Source organism: Xenopus laevis, chromosome 3L (genome assembly GCF_017654675.1).
Source record: "Xenopus laevis strain J_2021 chromosome 3L, Xenopus_laevis_v10.1, whole genome shotgun sequence".
In the NCBI taxonomy this organism is placed as follows: Eukaryota; Metazoa; Chordata; class Amphibia; order Anura; family Pipidae; genus Xenopus; species Xenopus laevis.
This window is the reverse complement of record NC_054375.1, coordinates 20,076,894-20,100,002: the sequence shown is the minus strand read 5'-3', so window position 1 is coordinate 20,100,002 and position 23,109 is coordinate 20,076,894. Positions and strand designations below refer to the sequence as shown.

The 23,109-nt window shown below is 41.7% G+C and overlaps 1 protein-coding gene across 1 annotated transcript in view; it reads right to left on the bottom strand.

The window, feature by feature from the left end:
• Positions 1–23,109, bottom strand: part of tspan9.L (tetraspanin 9 L homeolog) — a 140,559-nt gene that overhangs the window by 5,633 nt on the left and 111,817 nt on the right. The window contains exons 4-6 of the mRNA XM_041586028.1: positions 17,829–17,930; positions 5,968–6,099; positions 5,368–5,451 (exon numbers count right to left, since the gene is read on the bottom strand). Of these exons, the coding sequence (XP_041441962.1) occupies positions 5,368–5,451; positions 5,968–6,099; positions 17,829–17,930 (318 nt within the window). The remainder of the gene's footprint in view (positions 1–5,367; positions 5,452–5,967; positions 6,100–17,828; positions 17,931–23,109) is intronic.

Here is a 23,109-nt window from a genome sequence, read left to right as displayed (position 1 = left end):
CACTTCTAGAGTAAGTGGCCGGTGCCGGCATTTTCTTTGCCAAACACCGAATGGAGTGCTCAGTGCAGAGACTAACGATTTGCTCAGACAGCAGCGGTGCACGAGTGCCTGAGAGCTGTTGTCTGTAGTCTTCAGTCCGGCGCCGGGAGAGCCCAGGGGAAGGCAGGAGTTACACGCTCCTATGAAACCAGCAAGTGAGAAGCGCCTTTCTGTTCTGCCTGGTTATTAATCACGACACGCCGCATCTCTGCTTAGGGGAGGAGGGAAGATAGAGAGAAAGGTGGAGAGCGTAGGAGGGAAGCCGATGCACGGGAAAGGAGAGACACTGCTGCTGCTGGACGTCGCGAGGAGGATGCCTTTCAGTGAATTTCCAGGGAGGAGAAATCGATTGCTGCAGTGTGGATGGTCGCCTTTTCGCCGTTGCTGAAGAGGACAGGAAGTGGATTTTCTGTAAGTTATTTCTTAATAAAGGCTTTGCTTTTTAAAAGTTTTATTTGTCTTGGTGTTTATTTTTTGTTGTGCACTAACGAATTTTTAAACATTTTTTTTTGATGTTACTGGTCCTTTAAAAAATGGCAAATTCCAACGGATGCTGAAAAAGCGTTTGACAGGGTCAGCTGGGCCTTCTTACGGGAATCTCTGATTCAAATTGGCTTGGGTCAGAATGCTTTAAAACGTATAATGGCTTTATACACTAACCCACAAGCGAGATTAAAAATCAATGGGCAACTTTCAGACCCTATAATGATAAACAATGGGACCCGACAAGGGTGCCCCCTTTCCCCCCTGTTGTATGCCTTGGTTATGGAACATTTAGCTATAGCGATTAGAGACAACCCAAATATTTCAGGTTTACTCATCAAAGGGGTTAATCATAAACTGGCATTATATGCTGATGACCTTTTAGCATTCGTTACCCAACCACATATTTCCCTTCCATCCTTAATGCAAGAATTTAAAGAATTTGGTCTTTTTAGCAATTATAAGATAAATTTGGATAAGTCTGAGGCCTTGAATGTATCACTCCCACACCAAACACAGTTATCCTTACAGGCTAACTACCCTTTTAAATGGAAGAATGAATCCATAAAATATTTGGGGATTCAGATCCCGTCAGATCTTTCTAAACTCTCTATGTTGAATCATATGGTTCTGTTGGGGCAAATACAGTCAGATCTTAAGTGGTGGCAGCCTCTCACGCTATCTTGGTTTGGTCGCATTAGCTTGATAAAAATGAATGTCCTCCCGCGAATTTTATATTAGTTCCAAACAATTCCGATAGCGCCCCCATGACGTTTTTTTGATGTCTTACAATCTGCTTTCTGTACTTTTATTTGGAATGGCTCACAGCCTAGAATAAGCAAACTTATTTTGTCCAAGCCCAAAGTGCAGGGGGGTTTAGGTATGCCTAACTTGAAAGATTATTTACAAGCCTCCTTATTAAGCAGAATTTTAGAATGGTTTCATAACTCTGAGAATAAGAAATGGATCCTAATTGAACAATCTTTTGTGGATAGACCTCTGCGAGCACTTTGGTGGTTATACCCGATACTTAGACCTCCTTCCTCCGCCTTGCCAAAAATCTGTAGAGAAATACTATCCTGTGCTGACCATTATTTACGCTTGAACCCAAATATGATCTCCCGGGAAGGTCCTCTTACCCCAATTGTGGGGAACCCTGGTTTCCCTCCGGGAATGGCCAATGCAGGCTTTCTGGATAGGGGGCACACTGAGCATTTTGCATGTTTCCATGTAATAGAGAAAAATACTTTACTGCCGCTTTCTACGATATGCCCGGGGAACTCGGACTCCTTTTTGGCTAAGTTTAAATATAACCAACTTCAACACTGGTTGTGTTCCCCCCAAAATAAAAAATTGAGATTTACACCTTCTACACCATTTGAGGAACTGTGTTTAGCAAAAGTTCCACTGAAACACCTTATCTCCACGCTTTATAAGCTTATAGAGTCTACTGGCAGACTAGAACTACCTACAATTTACTAAAAAATGGGAACGTGAATTACAGGTGGAGTTTACTCGAGATCAATGGAATACAAGTTTCCTTTTAACACATAAATTTTCAGTTGCTTGCAGAACACAAGAAACTAATTACAAAATCCTCTCTAGATGGTATAAATGCCCAAATGTTTTACATAAAATTTTCCCGTCGGTATCAGAGCTTTGTTGGAGGTGTGCTGAGGCGGTTGGCACCCCTTTGCACATCTGGTGGCAATGCCGCTTACTTGTTCCTTTCTGGAAGATGGTGTTTCAGGTTATTAAAAAGGTGGAAGGTGTTGATCTCCCATTTGACCCTGCTATTGGACTTTTGTCAATGCTGCCTGGTCCTGTGACTCCATATAAGAGATCTCTTGCAGGATATTGTTTGAGTGCGGCCAGAACGGTGATACCCCGTCATTGGCGATCGGCAATCACACATACGCTTGCAGAATGGTATACAGAAATGGGCTCAATTATGCGCATGGAGGAACTCTTATGTTTTGCACAAGGACGACAGGATAGTTTTGTGCGGACATGGTCCACTTGGGTAACATTTATGGCGGCCATGCCTCCGATATAATCCCACCCGGACAGGGGGCTACTTTTCCCACCATAACCTCGCTGGTACCTGCATAGATACATATTCGGTATTATGACAGACGTGTTTTGGTAAGTTGTAGTCTGATGAATATATGTGGTGTTGTAAATGGGAAATTTTCCGTAAGTTTTGTTTGAGAAAGCACTAAGCAGTTGTCGTCTAATATATCATTAAGGTTTTGTAATCCTTTGTTCCTCCATAAGGTAAGTATTGGGTTTCGTATGCCTATTAATTTTTTTTATTTCCAATAATATAGAAGTTTGGAAAATATGACTATTTTAATTAAATGAATTCTGCCCATAAACGATAAGCTTATGTTTCCAATTAATGCATATATATATTTATATATGTATATATATATATATATATATTTGTAACGTGAGGGTATTTTGATTCCTAAATATTTTATGTGTTGTGTCGTTTTTTTGAAAGGAAAATGTGGAAGCAAGTCCGTGGGTTCTGAATGATGGAGTTGGAGAGCTTCTGATTAATTCAAATTTATATGAAATCCGACTATTTTCCCAAATCTATGTATGATCTTTAGTAATATAGGTATTTCTGTTTTGGGTTGGCCTAAGAATAGGAGGATGTCATCTGCAAAAGCCTTCACCTTGTTTTATTAGTGGGTGATTGGCTATGTTAAAGAGAATTGGTGATAATGGCCAGCCTTGACGTGTACCTCTTTTAATTATGAAACTGTCTGTGTTAAGGTTGTTAAATATCATGAATTTTGTGGGGGTGAGGTATAGATTGTTATATAAATTAAATATACGGTTCCAAAGTATTGGAATTTGAGTATGCGTCTTAAGTGTGTGTGTGTGATATTGTGTCAAAGGCTTTATCTGCGTCTATATTTATTAACATGCTGTGTTTCCTTTTCTCTAGGTTGCTGTAATATAGTGTAGGTAGGATGGGTGTTATGTCTGATGATAGTTGCATGAAAAACTCTGCAGAGAGGCCATTTCCCATTTTTTAATTGTTTAATTGTATCTATTATCTCTTTTTCTGTTAAAGGTGTGTCTAAGATTTCCCTGTCTTTGACTGTGAATTTCTGGAGGCCAGCTTCTCATAAGAATTACAGGCCATCATATGGTTCATCTTCTGAGACGTTTTGTAGACATAATTTGTTTAAGGTCTCGTGTCCATTCATCAGATGTTTTTATTTTTAGTATAAACGTGTTGCAATGCTGTCTTTTAGATATCTGTAAAATCTTTTTGTTGTGTGACTTATTATTTTATATGCTTTTTCTTTTAATAAAGTGTCAAATGAGTATTTTGTTTCCTTGTATTTATTTTTATCTTCCTGTGTGTTGGTTTTTTTTGAAAGCTATGAAGTGTTTTGTTAATTGTTTTTTTAAGTTATTGTATTTTTCATTATAGCACTTCCTTAGTTTGATTAAGTATAAGGTTATCTGTCCCCTTAATACTGGTTTTGCTGCTGCCCATATTAGTTGTGGGTTATCCCAATGGTCAAGTTGACATCCATATAATTTGCCCAGCTAGATTTTAGAAATAGTTGGAAATCCTCATTAGCACTTAGATAGGCTGGGAACCTCCAAGTATAAGATTTGAGTTGGGGCACTTTCAATCTCAAGTTTGCTGAGATTGGAGCATGGTCGGATATATCTATATTGCCCAGTTTTGGATTTTTGATGTTATACTGCAATCAAACAACAGAAGAGCAGATAAAGTGCTGTTTAGGTGCTTGATGCTGGAAACTTGGGTTCATCCAAATAACCCAGGGAACCATGACAAAGTAAATGGAACATGGTGCACACAGGGAGGATTCTTAATGAAGGATCATTTTTCATTAAGAAGGTTGGTGGCCCTGGAGAGGCAGGAAAAAGTTGTACTGAGAATTGTTAATCTATCCATGATGCTGATGGACTTCAGCTCCCAGCTAGGTTATGCTGAGAATGTGCAGCAACTTTTGATTCAGCATGGTTGAGTCGACCATCACCCCTTATTATAAGTAGTAAGATACTGTACAGGGCTAAAAGTATGTGGACACCTGCCCGTCCAACTTCTCATTGCAAAACCAAGGGTACTAATATGAAGCCAGTCCTCCATCTTCCCTTTACTACCTCTAGTGTTCTGTGAAAGCTTTTCACTACATATTGGAACATTATTGGTGTGTTTTACTTCTCCTTAAAAAGAGGCATGGCTTGCAGTTGGCATTATAATTTATCTCAAAGGGGTACAGTTAGGTTGAAGTCAGGGCTCCATGTAGGCCAGTCAAATACTTCCACTCCTATCTTCTGTAAGGACCTTATATAAGGTCCATAAGGGACTATAAGGGAAAGAATACAGTTGTTGCAGCGCTGCATTATATTTCTCTAGCCTCTTTTCTAGCAATAATAAAAAATTTTAAACAAACATCTATAAAAGGATCTATGATAGCTTATTCTTAAAAGCTTGAAGTCTAATAAATATTGTGCTGGTTATTCTCTAAAAAGAACATGACAGGCCTGGAGGCATGAAACAGTTTAGTAATTAAATTCCTATGTGCCAAGAGACCAGTGGCCTATTTTGAGAAAGACAAAAGATCTTAATAGTTTTAGAAAAGAAGTAGAGAATCTGTGAATATATTAGTACTACTTTGAACTGAGGTTACTAAAGGTAGCAGAGACATACTACACATAACTGAGCACCAAGAATTAAAGTGGCTATTGGGCTTATATGGGTTTATGGTTCATAAGAGCAAGAATCTCATTTTTATATATGTATAGCATATCTAATACAATGTCATACGAAACATAGCAAATAAATACCTGGATTATGAGGATGCACACCCCAATGGTGCCAAGAACATGCTTGTTATCATCAAACCACATTTTCACTTTCTCATAACAACCCTAGAAAAGAGACAATAGCATGACTATAGTGTATGGCAGAATGGTGCCTTTAGAGCCAGTGAAAGCTTTGTGCCTTGAAATATGCCCATAATCTGAACAGAGATATGCCACCATACTACAGGTTTGGAATCTTTTATCCAGAATGCTTGGGACCTGGGTTTTCTGGATAACAGATTTTTCTGTAATTTGCATCTTCATACCATAAGTCTACTAGAAAATAAACCAGACTGGGTATGCTTCTAATACGTATTAATTATATCTTGGTTGGGATCAAGCACAAGGTATTGTTTTATTATTACAGAGTAAAAGGAAATCATTTGGATTATTTGGATAAAATGGAGTTTATGAGAGACAGCCGTTCTGCAATTCGGAGCTTTCTGGATAACAGGTTTCCAGATGATGGATCCCATTTTCCATGATAGGCATTCCCTTGTAGTAACCATTATAAAAAACCTATCATTTACAAAGTACAAAGAAACAAATGCATATTTTAAAGACAGAGTGACTCACACTCACCGTTTTCCAAACTAAACTGGTAGAATTATGGCCACAGTCCTGGGAATTTTCCATACAACATCGGTCAGGAACTGTATTTTCCCCTAACACTAGGTACCAATCTGTATAATCTGTAACACCACAGCAGTGCATCTATAATAAACAGACATAACAGTGATAAATATCTCTCAGCAAATGCACACCAACATTTGCAACTGTCTTCATTATGGAATGTGTAATTACATGCTGCATCCCAGGGTTTTAATCTAATTATTTAGTGTTAGGAGACAAATGAGAGAAAACTGCAGTCATTATGGAGCAACATTTTGGAACCTCTGTGATCAACTTGTCCTCATCCGTTAATGTTTTAATTCGTGTTTTTAGGTCAATAGTTTGTTTAAAATATACACAGTGAAGAACAGTATAGCCAATTAATGCCTTAGTCACTTCAGTGCTACACAGGAATGCTAGGGACCTTTGATTTTCTGGATGATAGTATTTACATCACCATAGGTTAACAATGCTAAAAGCATTTTAACATTAAAAACCTCAATAAGCAGTATTGCAAAGCTGGAACTAGCATGAAAATCCAACCTTAACAGGCAAAAATCCGGAAAAATCTGGCTTTTTCAGGGTTTTCACCTGATTTTATCGAGTTTTTACCCAAACCGATTCAATAATTAAGGTCAAATCATGGATTCTAGTTTGGTCTGACTTTTTTTATTTAAATAATCAAAAACATTTGGATTTTGATAAATAATTTTGATACATAAGTTTGCACTAGGAACTACATGCATGTTCCTATTATTATTCATAACATCATTTGGGACACTAGGGGGCAGATTTATCAAGGGTTTAATAGTAAATTCTGATATTCGAGTTTCAAAAATATTTCACACATTCAAATTTTAAACCCCCTGTTCAAATGTAACTTCAAATGTGAGATTTATCACATCTCGACCATGCAAACAGTCCTTATTCAATTATTCGCCACTTAAAACCTGCAGAGTTTAGGTACAAGTCAATGGCTGAGCTCCGTTAAGCCATTAGGACATTAATAGCCTTCCTGAAATTTTTAATAGCCTTCCTGAAGTTTTTTTTCAGGAGAAAATCTTGATCTGTACGAATTGAATACAATCGAATACTATTCAAATTTTCAGGGTTGGAACCTTTCAATCGAATATTAGACAATCAAAAATTTTCTTAAAAGACCACCTAGACCACCTAGACCACCTAAATTAGAATTATATATTTATATGAATTCGAAATTCTACCTTTGATAAATGGGCCCAAGAATGCAGTTTTTTTGCCATATTATTTTGATTGTCGGCCCAATGGTGCAGCACTTCCTTTACCTGCAATTCAGACAAGCAAAACTTTTCTGATCCTTCTGCACCATCTGTAGCTTTTAAGTAGCCTAAAACTGACTTTGTATAGCTTTTCATATTAGAGGGACTTAGAATTCTCGATAAAGCTGGCCATACATATGAAGATCAACTCGTTTGGCGAGGTCGCCAAAACAAGTGGATCTCTCCCTGATGTCGCCCCCTTGAGATCTGATCGTGGACTTAATCTGTCAACTCGAAGAGCCCCCAGATTAATATGTTCCAAAAATTAGTACAAGCAGATATAGAGAAGTTGGGTGACACAACCAGGAAATATAAATGTGAATATAAATCAGAAGAATACAGGGCTCTTATGAATTTGAGTTGGAATAAGAGTGTGGTCATAACATGGACCACAAAAAAAACACCAAGACACATTTAAATTTAAATTCGCAGAGAAGCACAAGTGGAGTACAAGTATGTTGTTTCTCAATAAAGGGTCCTTGGAGGAAGGGCTGTCGTGCTATATCGATAAGCTATTGAGACCACTGGTTGAGCAACTTCCAACGTATTTTAGGGATCCTACTATGTGTATAAATAAGGTACAGGGTATCGAGTGGAGATCTACATATAGATGGTTCACAAAGGATGTTGTGGCACTGTATTCATCTATTGACCATAATAATGGCATTGAAGCGGTTTGATTCTGGCTAAACGCAGAACATATGTTCACTGAGGCACAGTCTATATTTTTGTTACAGTCCATAGAGTTTTTACTTAGAACAAATTATTTTCTGTTTGATGAACATTATTATTTACAGAAATGTGGGGCCGCGATGGGGGCCTCGTTTGCCCCCACTTATGCCATCCTGTATATGGGATGTTTGAGCGGCTCCAAATTTTTGATGCGGCTAATCCACATAGAGGCAGGATAGTTCGATTTTTCAGCTATATTGATAACTGCATAAGTGTGTGGGATGGAGATGAACTCTCCTGGAATGTACTGTAATAACCAAGTGGAGGGACTAGCCTTTACAATAGATACACATATTCATGGTTAGGGACGGAAACCAATCACCCAGAACACTTTATTACACTCTACGAGTGCACACCCAGCCAGTTGTCTGAGAGGGGCCCGGAGGGCAGTTCATAGGTTGAGGAGGATCTGTTCTCCCTGGGATGACTTTCATTCTCAAGCTATGCAGCTATGGGATTGGTTCATTGAGAGGGGTTATGACATGAATGTAGTGAGGTTGGCCTATGAGAAAGCAGTAGCAATGGATAAGAATAGATCGATGTCCATAATAACAGTAAACGGAAGAAAATAGCCACGGAAGTGAAAAACAACGACCCCTGTACGTTTTTGTACAACTTATGGCAAGGAGGTGTGGTCTATACAACGCAGTATAAGGCAATATTGGGGGGTGTTGCTCCAGGATCCCATGGTCATGGATACGCGACGTATGTCCTCATGAGTATCTAGGAGTTTATACAGCTTAAAGAATTTGGGGGCTGCTAATTCTTGGCTCAGAAATAAAGGCAACTATAAGTATGGAAGATCAAGATGTAAATCATGGCAACTTTTAAAAGTATCCAAGGAATTTAAGGCCACAAACACAGGGAAAATCTATATGATTACAAAATATTTTAACTGTACATCTAAGGGAGTGGTCTATCTGGTGGCATGTTTGCATGGCTCCCAATACGTGAGAAAAGTAGGGACACGTATTTTGGAACATATTTGGAACATATTTCCACAGTGGCTAGACATTAGGGATGTCGCGGACTGTTCGCCGGCGAACTTGTTCGCGCGAACATCGACTGTTCGCGCTCGCTGAATGTTCGCGAACGTCGCCATTTTGGGTTCGCCTTACCTGGCGCTTTTTTTTGCCCTCTCACCCCAGACCAGCAGATACATGGCAGCCAATCAGGAAGCTCTCCCTCCTGGACCACCCCCACACCCCCTGGACCACTCCCCTTCCATATATAAACTGAAGCCCTGCAGCGTTTTTTCATTCTGCCTGTGTGTGCTTGGAAGAGCTAGTGTAGGGAGAGAGCTGTTAGTGATTTCACTGATTTGAGGGACAGTTGATAGTAAGTTTGCTGGCTAGTAATCTACTTGATACTGCTCTGTATTGGAGGGACAGAAGTCTGCAGGGATTTGAGGGACATTTTAGGTTAGGTAGCTTTGCTGGCTAGTAATCTACCTTCTACTGCAGTGCTCTGTATGTAGCTGCCTGCTGTGGGCACTGATCTCTTCTGATCTCATCTGCTGACTGCTGTAATAACCCAATAGTCCTTGTAAGGACTGCTTTTATTTTCTTTTTTGTTTTTTTACTTTGCTAGTTGCTACTATAAGAGCCCAGTGCTATTAGTCTAGCAGTGTTGGGGAGTGGGACTGGTGTGCTACTGTGCTGCTCCTAGTAGTTCAGCAGCACCAACCCGAGAATTTTTTTTTTTTTTAATATACATATAATTTTTATTTTATTTTACTTATCTTACTGTTCTTTAATGTGTACAGTGCTGTTTGCTGTTCTTCATAGTAGTGCACCAATAGTAGTGCACTTGTAGGCATTATTTGCCCAGTGTGTTCTTCATTTTCAAACAACTGCCATCTAGCTGTGTAAGCTTGTTCACATTCTGTCTAAATATCAATAATAATACCGTCTCCAGAAACAGCACCTGAGTGACGTTTTTCAAGCAGCAATAATATATTCCGTATCCACCACTGCTGTAGTGTATACGTTGACCTTGCAGGCATTATTTGCCCAGTGTGTTCTTCAAACCACTGCCACTTAGCTGTGTGAGCTTGTTCACATTCTGTCTAAATATCAATAATAATACCGTCTCCAGAAACAGCACCTGAGTGACGTTTTTCAAGCAGCAATAATATATTCCGTATCCACCACTGCTGTAGTGTATACGTTGACCTTGCAGGCATTATTTGCCCAGTGTGTTCTTCAAACCACTGCCACTTAGCTGTGTGAGCTTGTTCACATTCTGTCTAAATATCAATAATAATACCGTCTCCAGAAACAGCACCTGAGTGACGTTTTTCAAGCAGCAATAATATATTCCGTATCCACCACTGCTGTAGTGTATACGTTGACCTTGCAGGCATTATTTGCCCAGTGTGTTCTTCAAACCACTGCCACTTAGCTGTGTGAGCTTGTTCACATTCTGTCTAAATATCAATAATAATACCGTCTCCAGAAACAGCACCTGAGTGACGTTTTTCAAGCAGCAATAATATATTCCGTATCCACCACTGCTGTAGTGTATACGTTGACCTTGCAGGCATTATTTGCCCAGTGTGTTCTTCAAACCACTGCCACTTAGCTGTGTGAGCTTGTTCACATTCCGTCTAAATATCAATAATAATACCGTCTCCAGAAACAGCACCTGAGTGACGTTTTTCAAGCAGCAATAATATATTCCGTATCCACCACTGCTGTAGTGTATACGTTGACATTGCAGGCATTATTTGCCCAGTGTGTTCTTCAAACCACTGCCACTTAGCTGTGCGAGCTTGTTCACATTCCGTCTAAATATCAATAATAATACAGTCTCCAGAAACACCACCTGAGTTGTTGTTGTTGTTTTTGTTTTAAAAATAATGCCAGGCAAAGGCAGGCCGCCACGCAGAGGCACTAGGGGCCGTGCTGCTATGCTATCCTGTGGCCCTAGGAAATTGCCCAGTTTTAAAAAGGCAATGACCCTGAACTCCCAAAATGCTGAAGAGGTAGTTGACTGGCTTACACAGCACACCCCATCCTCTACCGTTTCTAACTTTACCACAACATCCTCATCCTCCACTGCTATGGCCACCCCACGTAACACTTCCTCCACCACCGGCGCCCCTTCTTCACTGGAGTCAGAGGAGTTATTTTCACATGAGTTTCTTGAACTGAGTGATGCGCAACCATTATTGGCAGAAGAAGATGAAGGAGATGAGGACGTTACACCAGATTTAATTCTGGCAGAGAACACAACAGAGATGGACATAATGAGTGATGAGGAGGTCCCCGCTGCTGCTTCCTTCTGTGAGCTGTCAGAAGAAATTGATGCATCTGAGGAGAATGATGATGAGGAGATTGATGTTTTGTGGGTGCCCAGTAGAAGAGAGCAAGAGGAGGATAGTTCAGATGGAGAGACGGAGAGTCAGAGAGGCAGGAGGAGAATAAGACTTGGAAGAAGCAGGGAGGACAGCTCGCAGGGAACAGTAGGGCAACAACATGTATCGGCACCTGTGGTCAGCCGGCCAACGCGCCCGCCATTGCCGCCAACGCCGCCAACTTCTACTGTTACCGCCAGATTGCCAGCTTCAAAAAGGTCAGCAGTGTGGGATTTTTTTAATGTGTGTGCCTCTGACAAAAGCGTTGTAATTTGCAATGAGTGCAGTCAGAAACTGAGTCTTGGGAAGCCCAACAGCCACATAGGTACAACTTCTATGCGAAGGCACATGAACGGCAAGCACAAAGCACTTTGGGAGCAACACCTCAAAGGCAACAGGCAAACTAAAAGCCACCCTCCTTCTGGTCCAGCATCTTACTGCTCTACCTCTGCTGTCCTTGACCCGTCTGAACCACCCTCCACTCCGCCTTCCACCTTGACCACCAGTTCCCATTCCCAGTCATCTGCCCCCAGCCAAGTTTCTGTGAGGGCCATGTTTGAGTGTAAGAAGCCAATGTCTGCGAGTCACCCCCTTGCCCGGCGTCTGACAGCTGGCTTGTCTGCACTCTTAGCCCGCCAGCTTTTACCATACCAGCTGGAAGGTACCCAGCCGCAATTTTTTTTCAAAAAAGGGAATACCACACCTGTACCACCATGTGCAGAGCCAAGTCACCGCATCTCTGTCACTTAGTGTTGGGCCAAAGGTCCATATGACTACTGACGCATGGTCCTCCAAGCATGGTCAGGGCAGGTATGTCACCTACACTGCCCACTGGGTGAACTTGGTAATGGCTGGGAAGCAGGGAATGTGTGGCTCAACAACGACAGTGGAGTTGGTGTCACCGCCACGGATTGCACGCGGTTCTGCCACCACCTCTACTCCTCCTTCGCTCTCTACCTCGTCTTCTTCCTCTTCTTCCTCCTCTGCTGCTGGGTCCTCCTCCTCCACACCTGTGCACCCCCAGCTCCCCCTAGGCTATTCGACGTGCCAGGTACGCCGTTGTCATGCTGTCTTGGGGATGACGTGCCTGGAAAGCAGAAACCATACCGGATCTGTACTCCTGTCATCTCTGCAGTCACAGGCCGATCGGTGGCTGACCCCACACCAACTGAAGATCGGAAAAGTGGTGTGTGACAATGGAAGCAATCTGTTGGCAGCACTGAGACTGGGCAATTTAACACATGTGCCCTGCATGGCACATGTTCTGAATTTAATAGTCCAACGTTTTGTCTCAAAGTACCCAGGATTCCAGGACGTTCTCAGGCAGTCCAGGAAGGTGTCGGCCCATTTCAGACGTTCCTATACAGCCATGGCACGCCTTGCTGACATTCAGCAGCGGTACAACATGCCAGTCAGGCGTTTGATTTGCGACAGCCAGACTCGCTGGAATTCAACGCTCCTCATGTTGTCTGCTGCAACAACAAAGAGCCGTCAACGAATACCTGTTTGAACTGGGTGGTAGGACTGGATCTGCAGAGCTGGGGATTTTTTTCCCCCGTTACTGGGTGCTTATGCGCGATGTCTGCAGGCTCATGCGCCCTTTTGAAGAGGTTACAAACATGGTCAGTCGCACCGAAGGCACCATCAGCGACCTAATACCCTTTGCTTTCTTCCTGGAGCGTGCTGTGCGACGAGTGACAGATGAGGCTGTAGACCAGCCTGACGAGGAGCAGGAAGCGCACGATTTCTGGTCGGAATCACCAGAACGAACCCAGGCACCTGCTGCAACGCAGGGAGAGGTGTCAGAAGTGGATTCAGAGGAGGAAGGTGGCTTTGTGGAGGAGGAGGACCAACAGGAGCAGGCTTCACAGGGGGCTAGTGGTGACCTTTTGGGGACCCCTGGTCTTGTACGTGGCTGGGGGGAGGAGACCGTGGATGATGCAGTCCTTGATAACGAGGAAGCGGAGATGGATACCTCTGCATCCAACCTTGTGAGAATGGGGTCTTTCATGCTGTCATGCCTGTTGAAGGACCCCCGTATCAAGAGGCTTAAGGAGAAGGACCTGTACTGGGTCGCGACTCTACTAGACCCTCGGTACAAGCATAAAGTGGCAGAAATGTTACCAACATACCACAAGTCTGAAAGGATGCTGCATTTACAAACCAGCCTGCAAAACATGTTGTACAATGCTTTTAAGGGTGATGTCACTTCAGGAACTCATCAACATTCCAGGGGCAGAGGTGCCAGTAATCCTGCCACGAGCGCACCTGCAAGGACAAAGCACTTTGGCCACTCTGTAACGTCAGACATGCAAATGTTTTTTTGTCCAAGGCAGCGCCAGAACCCTTCTGGATCCACCCTCAAAGAACGCCTCAACCGGCAGGTAGCGGACTACCTGGCATTAACTGCAGATATCGACACTCTGAGGAGCGATGAACCCCTGGACTACTGGGTGCGCAGGCTTGATCTGTGGCCAGAGCTGTCACAATTTGCCATGAACCTCTTGTCTTGCTCCGCCTCAAGTGTCCTCTCAGAAAGGACCTTCAGTGCAGCAGGAGGGATTGTAACTGACAAGAGAACTCGCCTAGGTCACAAAAGTGTGGATTACCTGACCTTTATTAAAATGAATGAGGGGTGGATCTCGGAGGGTTACTGCACGCCGGAAGACTTGTTCTGAGTTTCTGACTCCCCATGCAGCTGTCCTTCTCTGCACGCCTCATGACTCCACACACAGCTGTCCTTTAGCGTCCTCCTCCCTCCACCACCGTTACAAACTAGGGTGCAAACCCTACTGGTTTAATTTGAATCCAGGTAAATCCTGAGTTTTTCTGGCCCCTGTGCTTCAGTGGCTGCGACAAAAAAAAAATGAATATTTTCAGCATTTATATGGCATATTGTTTCTGGCCTCTGTGCTTCAGTGGCTGCGACAAAAATAAATGAATATTTTCATCATTTGTATGGCATATTTTTTCTGGCCTCTGTGCTGCAGTGGCTGTGACAAAAAAAAATGAATATTTTCAGCATTTATATGGCATATTGTTTCTGGCCTCTGTGCTTTTAGTGGCTGCAACAAAAAAAAATGAATATTTTCAGCATTTATATGGCATATTGTTTCTGGCCTCTGTGCTTCAGTGGCTGCGACAAAAATAAATGAATATTTTCATCATTTGTATGGCATATTTTTTCTGGCCTCTGTGCTGCAGTGGCTGTGACAAAAAAAAAAGAATATTTTCAGCATTTATATGGCATATTGTTTCTGGCCTCTGTGCTTCAGTGGCTGCGACAAAAATAAATGAATATTTTCAGCATTTATATGGCATATTTTTTCTGGCCTCTGTGCTTCAGTGGCTGTGACAAAAAAAATTAATATTTTCAGCATTTATATGGCATATTGTTTCTGGCCTCTGTGCTTCAGTGGCTGCGACAAAAATAAATGAATATTTTCAGCATTTATATGGCATATTTTTCCTGGCCTCTGTGCTGCAGTGGCTGCGACAAAAATAAATGAATATTTTCAGCATTTATATGGCATATTTTTTCTGGCCTCTGTGCTGCAGTGGCTGCGACCAAAAAAAATGAATATTGTTTGCATTTATATGGCATATTTTTTCTGGCCTCTGTGCTGCAGTGGCTGCGACAAAAAAAAATTAATATTGTTTGCATTTATATGGCATATTTTTCCTGGCCTCTGTGCTGCAGTGGCTGTGACAAAAAAAAATTAATATTGTTTGCATTTATATGGCATATTTTTTCTGGCCTCTGTGCTGCAGTGGCTGCGACAAAAAAAAATGAATATTTTCAGCATTTATATGGCATATTGTTTCTGGCCTTCTGGTTCAGTGGCTGCAACAAAAAAAACATAATTTTTCAAGAAAGTACACATGCCTAATTTTTCAGGGTTCGGCAACAGTGGCAAAATCGCATCTTTTATGGTCACCGCAGGTGATCAATAAAGTAGACCAAAACTGGGCCCACACTGCAGAATCAGTGTTTTTTGGTTCACTTCACTGTACATTGAATTACCTCTGCCTGACCGTGCACGTGCGCACAAGCACGGTGACTGCTAAACACACCACTACAGAAATATTGCCACCAACAGGAGGAACATCCTGGAGGTGACAAGCTCAACTAGTAATTAACAACTATCATTTGCTCACTTGACGGTATCATTCATTAAAGCTCTTTGCGTTTTTTTGCGTTGCAGTAAGCGCCGCGTTTCGTCTTTGCGTGTGAACAGGCTGTAACCTTTACATGTAGACGCCGGACGTTTTAAAGCATTTTATTACACAGGTTTAGAAATGTAGTGTGATTTCTGCCCTTTACAGCACAAAACGCAGCGCTGTGTCAACAATGTATTTTTCCGATACATTTTTGCCCTTGATCCCCCTCTGGCATGCCACTGTCCAGGTCGTTGCACCCTTTAAACAACTTTAAAATCATTTTTCTGGCCAGAAATGTCTTTTCTAGCTTTTAAAATTCGCCTTCCCATTGAAGTCTATGGGGTTCGCGACGTTCGCATTTTTGACGCAAGTTCGCGAATATGTTCGCGAACTTTTTTTCCGACGTTCGCTACATCCCTACTAGACATATCCAGGAAAAACATGAGGGAGCTATGAATGTATGATTTCAAATTATAGATAAGTCAAAGTTTGATATAAGCAGAGGAGATGTAAATAGAAAATTAATGTTGAGAGAAGCATATTGGATTCATCAGTGGAAAACTACGGAAATACATGGGGGTATGAACAGGAAGTGGGAGATATGTTTTTATTATGTATTATTATCTGCCATCTACATTTGTATGTTAGGTTTAATGTAGTATTTCCCTCCTTCTGGGTTTTGGTTTTTGTTATGTGTCAATTGGATCTGATTTATGGATGCCAATTCTGTCCTGGAGCGTGTAATCAGAGAGGGATCATGGGGTGATTCACATTACTGCTGTAATTTATATGTAACAATGCCATGCTTTATTACTAGGAGGATGTGACATGGTGATAATGTTTCTAGTTTAAAGGATACTTTAGTCGCTCCATTGTATTGATATTTGTTACACTACTTGTTGATCGATGGTATTATGTGCTTCTTAAAAAGGTAACACTGTGCCAGCTTGAAGGGTTACTGCTTTTGGTTTGTGTGTATAATATGATCTCACTCTAAAAGGTTAATATTTTTGGGGGGTGGGTTGTACACATTTACGGAAGGTGAAGTTAGGCTGCCAACATCATCTGATGAAGTGGAGGGGAGCCACGAAACGCTTTAAGCAGGCAGCCAAAACCTGAGATATGCTGCTGTAATTTGTAGTTTTTAATGTTCACCAAATACATTTTTACTTTTTTTTTTATATATATATTGGCTTCCTCTGTGCTCTGTTTTTTGCACTTATTTGGATATGAACTGACTGCATGGGATGGCGGGGGACGTTTACCACTCTGGAGTGAAGTGATGTTTGGTAAGTGCTCTCACTGAAACATTTGTGCTGGACATAATCTGTCGCCATTTTATATCTTTCCCATGCATGGGGGCCTTAAGAGGAATATAGGGAGTTTTTTTTTTAAAAAAATGATGGGTACTGGCACATGTTAACTGCCCCAAAATGCACTGAGAATAGTTCCCAGCCTTGATTGAGAAAAAAAGCTTCCAGCAGAGTTTCCTCTTACTGTCTTAAAGGGGATCTATGGTCGAAATCTATTCCCCCATAATCTGCTCAATTCACTTGTCAAGAAAACCTCACGGCCAGCGGCCGTCTCATCTGCCTAACCCACCCACCAGTGAAAAAACGGTAGGCGGTTATTTTTACAGATAAAATTTTCAGAAGCACACACAACTTAAGGGAGACTCGGGAGAGGGGGAAGTCTAGCACAAGCAATGAAATAACCTTACAGTGACATTACAGCACAAAACAGCACATTACTCGTTTTTTATTCCCACTACACTGTTACCAAATCAGTGCAATCTCCTTGTGCTCACTGCAATGCTTCCTGCTTTTTCTGACGGTGCCTGTCCTAGCATTGCAACAAGCGCAAGGAGATTGCACTGATTCGGTAACAATTTCTGCAATGCTTCCTGTTTTTTCTGACGGTGCCCATCCTAGCATTGCAGCAAGGACTGCCTCCTGTTTTTTCATTGGACAGATGAGACGGCCGCTGGTCGTAAGGTTTTTTTTACAAGTGAACTGAGCAGATTGTGGGGGAATACACTGACATGCAAGGTAACAGCTATTATAGCATCAAAAACGTAAAAAAAAAAAACAACCTTATAATCATTCCCCAAAGCCTAGGAAAGATTATAGATTTCGACCATAGATCCCCTTTAAGGGAAAGGATGAGTGGAAAACAAACCTTATATATTAACCTTATTTTTAAAACAATTTTATCAAAATACTCCACTTTTAAATTATATTGTTGTAGTTGCGCGGTGTGCATATAATAGGAAACAAGCCTACTTCTGCCTGAATTATGTTCCACGCGTTCTTCAGCCCCACATTATTTTCTGTATTGTAAAGCAATAAGCCGTCTTTCAAATCCTGCTTGGCATTCTCATTGACCTAGAAGAAAAAAAAGAAAGGAAAGCAAATTAAGTGATGCGGTAGAGAAAGAGAAGACAAATAATCTTGGTGGATACAAGAAGTACAAAAGATATAACATAACAGTATTGTATAATGCCTTGAAAGCAATAAGTTCTTCCATTGCACCACTCAGCTTTCAAAGCAGTTGCTTCAGGAGTCTCCAATCAGAATCTGGCCTACCAGAACTAAAGCCATCATGCTGTTATCTTACATAGGGTGAATACTGATATTACACTGTAGCCAAACAACAGAAGGTCAGACATAGTGCTTGGATTAGGTGTATCCAAGGCAAAATACATTTAATGCCTTCAGGAATTAAACAAGGAAGGGAGCTGGGGTTACACAGTACAGGCCGTTCCTTCCCTGCAGATCAGGGCACATGCAAGATAGTCTGCACATCCAACAATTGCATAAGAAAAGGGTACCACCCCTTCTGCGTAAGATGTAGCGCAAGTGTCCAGCGGTGGGCTGGGGGAATTTTTATTTTATTTGTGTATAGGCACCCAAGGGGGCAGACATGTTTGTTCTAATGAGATAATCACTTCAAAGGCCTTCTAGTGGATAATTTAGCAGAAATGTGAAATACCTTTCTAACCAAGCCTCTCTCTAACTTGGGCACAACCTCAGAAAGAAAATTAGAAATGCAAGAGCACTATGGGGTACAAGACTGTGTCCATTGGTGTTCATGGAGAGAGCATTTCATTCCGAACTGAATACGACATCTGGTGCAAGGTGCAAAGTACAATGTGGAAGTCAGCTTTGTTCTTATCAGGGTTGGACTGGGCAGGTGGGGCAGTGGGAAAAAACCCTGTGGGCCTTGGCCCTCATGGGACCCACCAACCCAGACCCAATCCCCCTCTACCCTCCACCATTGCTTCCCGCTGCCCTCCCTCCCCTGATTGAGGCGTGTATGATCCTTGCGGAGGAAGGAGCCTGTGGTGGGTGAGTGGGAGGGCTGCGGGTGGCCCTGCGGTAGCAGCCCTTGTGGAGTTTGTGCACCCTAGTGTGACCCTGGTTCTTATCCCCATAAATACAGGGCCCTAATGCAACCGGCATCTGCTCCCAAACTTGCTCTTTTGAATTATATGTAATTTAGGCGGCATTATGGGGGCCTCCTATTTGCCTCTCTCATAAATAAAGCCACGTCTCTGTGCTCCAAAACAGAGTGAGACATGTGCCTGTTTGTTTGGGTTAGAAGGCAGGGTGCAACGGTATTTTTAATATAAAATGCATGAATTGATATATAACTAAATATGCTGGGATTTGTAGTTTATCACAGCTGTAAAGGAAAACATTTATCTATTGCTGGTATCTGTTATTTACCAAGACAATGAAACAAACCTTTCAAGCTAATTTATGAGGTTCCTCATGATTTACAGAAGCCTTTAATTACAATTCAATAAAATCTACAGCCTGGAAAAGTGAATTAATAGGAACAATGACCTATAACCCCTCAATAATTCTCTGAAGGTGCAGGTCAGGTATATAACTTATGGAAAAGGGTGACGTTCCCACTGACCTTTGCAATAACTTGGCAAAGGCAAGTATATGAGCTATGAATGCAAGAATACTTTCAGGGATGGCTTTGTAAAATAACTGGTTGCTTCAAAGAGGGCAGCGGTTCATGACAAATCATATGTAAGCTACCCATCTTTATTGCTAATACATTTTAAAATGGTCTCAATTGCAGTGCAGTGAGAGGAGTGCTTCTCAATTAATGTTCAGTGGAGCGTGCTTAATGCAAGGTCTGTGAACCGAAAGCTACAGGATGAAGTAACATACAGTAGAACTGCATTCTGGACCTTAATACAATCATAGCTTTAGTTTATTTTTGGGGGATGACAAAAAATATCCTTTTAGGGGCTGCTGTCTCCTTAGGGTGTGAGGTGGTGCCTATAGTAGCATTAGGATAATAGCCTCAGGGAAGGGGCTGTGGGATAGCAGGTATAGTAGGGAGGGATGGTGCCTATTGTAGCAGTAGGATAATAGTCTCTGTGAAGGGACTATGGCTGTGGGATAGCAGGTATAGTCGAGAGAGATGGTGCTTATAGTAACAGTGGGGATAATAGTCTCTGGGAAGGGACTGTTGCTGTGGGATAGCAGGTATTGTAGGGAGGGATGGTGCCTATTGTAGCAGTAGGATAATAGTCTCTCTGAAGGGACTATGACTGTGGGATAGCACGTATAGTAGGGAGAGATGGTGCCTATAGTAACAGTGGGATAATAGTCCCTTGGGAAGAGACTGTGGCTGTGGGATAGCAGGTATAGTAGTGAGAGATGGTGCCTATAGTAACAGTGGGATAATAGTCTCTGGGAAGGGAATGTGGTTGTGGGATAGCAGGTATAGTAGGGAGGGATGGTACCTATAGTAGCATGGTAGGTATAGTACTAGTACAGTAGGGACAGAACTAGTGAGGGATAGGCTAGACAGTCCAAGTTTTAAGTGTTTGCCCAGTGGGCACTAATAAAGATAGCCCTGCATATAATGTCTTTCATCTCTGCTTGGGATTATATTTTCATATTTTGTCCTCTAACGCAGAAGGCACTTGTAAGTAAAAAAAACTATTAAGTTCTTACAATTATATTTCATCTGTCCACTAAACAATTTTTGATCATCATTCTGAGAAATATCACTTTTGTGCCTGTGAGATTTCCACTGTGTATTGTATTCTATAGCCAGGCTATTATGGGCTTATTCATTGAGCACATTTCAATGTAAGTATATTTTTATAATGCCCCTTGGTATATGCAGAATGTTAAAAGTTTTACAGCGATTACATGTGTCGAATGTCTTATTCAAATATCCTGCTTTACACACAGACCAGCTTTAAAGGGGAAATGCTGCAAATATCCTACTTTACACAGAGACCAGCTTTAAAGGGGAAGTGCTTTTTTTTCTCTTAACGGGACAGGCAGTGAAACATTCTCTTTTGGGTGCTATAGACTGGTGCCTCTAATGTACTCAACGCACCCCAATATGAGTTCTGACACAAAATTATGTGTCCAACTCCCTTTCTTCCGGTAATATAAAGCTTTCTAGATAACAAGTTTCTGGATAACAGACCCCATACCTGTACTTGTTTCCAAAATTGGTCATTGCACTTGTGTGTGTTGGGCACCCCACAAGCCTTTTGAGATGAACACACATGCACAGTTAACACTAGGCTACCTTCAATGGCTTATTATTTAAAGGCTGGGGTCCCCCAAAAAAATTCCAAAAAGGGGGTTTGCATGTGCAGTCCCTTCAGACACCCATTCACCCCACCTGATCACTCGTTTGCAGCAAAGTTAATATGACAGAAGGGGCTACTATACAAGCCCCCACCCCCACAGTCAAGGGGTCTGTATTATGGTTGTTACACCTCTGGGAACCCTGGAGCTTCTTTCACATCAAAGGTGGAAGTTAGAAATGGTACATTCCAGTATCCTTATCATATTTGTAGCTAATTTGCAGCAATGCAAATGCACAGTTGCCTTTAGATGCATTGCACAGAACTGCACCAAGTGCAACTCTCTCTGGCACCTGCAATTACTTTTAAAATTATGGGAAATACATGGTGCATTGTGGGTAAAAATCATGTTGATATGTGTCCGAAATAGCACATTTCTTGGGTAAGTAATAATCCCCAATAATCCTTGGATATGGAGGGCAGAGTATTCATATTATAGCATTGTTCCTCTTCCCATTTGCCAATACAAAGGCAGATGTGAGGCTCCGTATATTGCGTTAAACTGGTAGCCAGTCCACTTGTGTAAAAACTGATATATTTCTATATATTCTTTTTATATATCAGGCTCTCAGAGAGAAGTCCGTGAGTTGAAGATGAACATAGTATGCAAGACTGACTTATATAAAAGCACAGTCACACTGTAGGCAAGGGGAAGGGGTGAGGGAGTTTTGACTGTGTTAGAAACTACCCAATTTGCACCCCAGTGTGCTTATCACCCACCCAACCCCTATCTAATTAAAGCCACGCAGAGCCTTCATATTACTAATGTTTATTGATTCCCATTTGCCAATACAACGGCAGAAATAGGGCTCCATATCTGTCATTTGTGCTAAACTGGTAAACCATCTGATTGTGTAATAACTGATTTATTTCCTAAATATACTTGCTTATAAATAGTTTTGCTTAATAAGTGGCTAGTCTTATGCATGGATCTTCGTGAGGTTCCCTGGGAATTGGTACAGTCGCTTTCCCTGCACCCAATATAGTAATGTCCTGGTCACAGAATATTGCTGTAAAATTTCTATGGCTATAATTTTAACCTCATTTCCCTTTTCAATTAGTAAAACATTCAATCTGCTTCTTTCTGCTTTATTTACTAATCTCCCGCAAACCTCTGAAGTCTTTTCCTAACATCATTTCATCCTGCAACGCTTCTTAGACATTGTTCTGCAAAGTCAGCTTCTAAATAGGAGGCCAAATCATTAGTGTAATACTCCTTCCCTTTAATATGCAAATACCAATGTGACACAACAAAGACCTTCTTAGGTAATGGCACTTGTTAGAGAATGGCAAACAAGTGTCACAATTGGCAATGATTTCAAATGAAGGCTGTTTATAGGGTACATGAAAACTGGTATGGGACCTGTAATCCAGAATGCTTGGGTCCTGTTGCTTAATTCTGTCATTTGGATCTTTATACCTTAAGTCTGCTAAAACATAATTTAAACATTACTCAAAGGAGAAGGAAAGACTTGGTGCACTTGGGGGTGCCAAATGTTAGGCACCCCCAAGTGATTGTATTGACTTACCTGAAACCCCGGGCCGGGGATCAGAAGAAAACTGCACCGGTCCAGGGATATACCAGTGAGCACCACGGAGGGATCCACTTCCGTCTTCTTCTTTCTTCAAATTTCCTGGGGCAAACTCATGCGCAGTTGAACAAAATAGCCGACTTTTTAGTTTAAATTCGGCTTTTGTTCTATTGCGCATGCACAGCCGCGCGAGGAAGGATGAAGATGGAAAAAGAACACTCCAAGGTGCTCACTGGTATAAGCCCGGTGATAGCAGCACTGTTTCAGGTAAGTCAATAAATCACTTGGGGGTGGCTAACATTTGGTACCCTAGTGCACCAAGCCTTTCCTTTTCCTTTAAGCTCAATAGGATATTTTTTCCTCCAATAAGGATTCATTATATCTTAGTTAGGATGA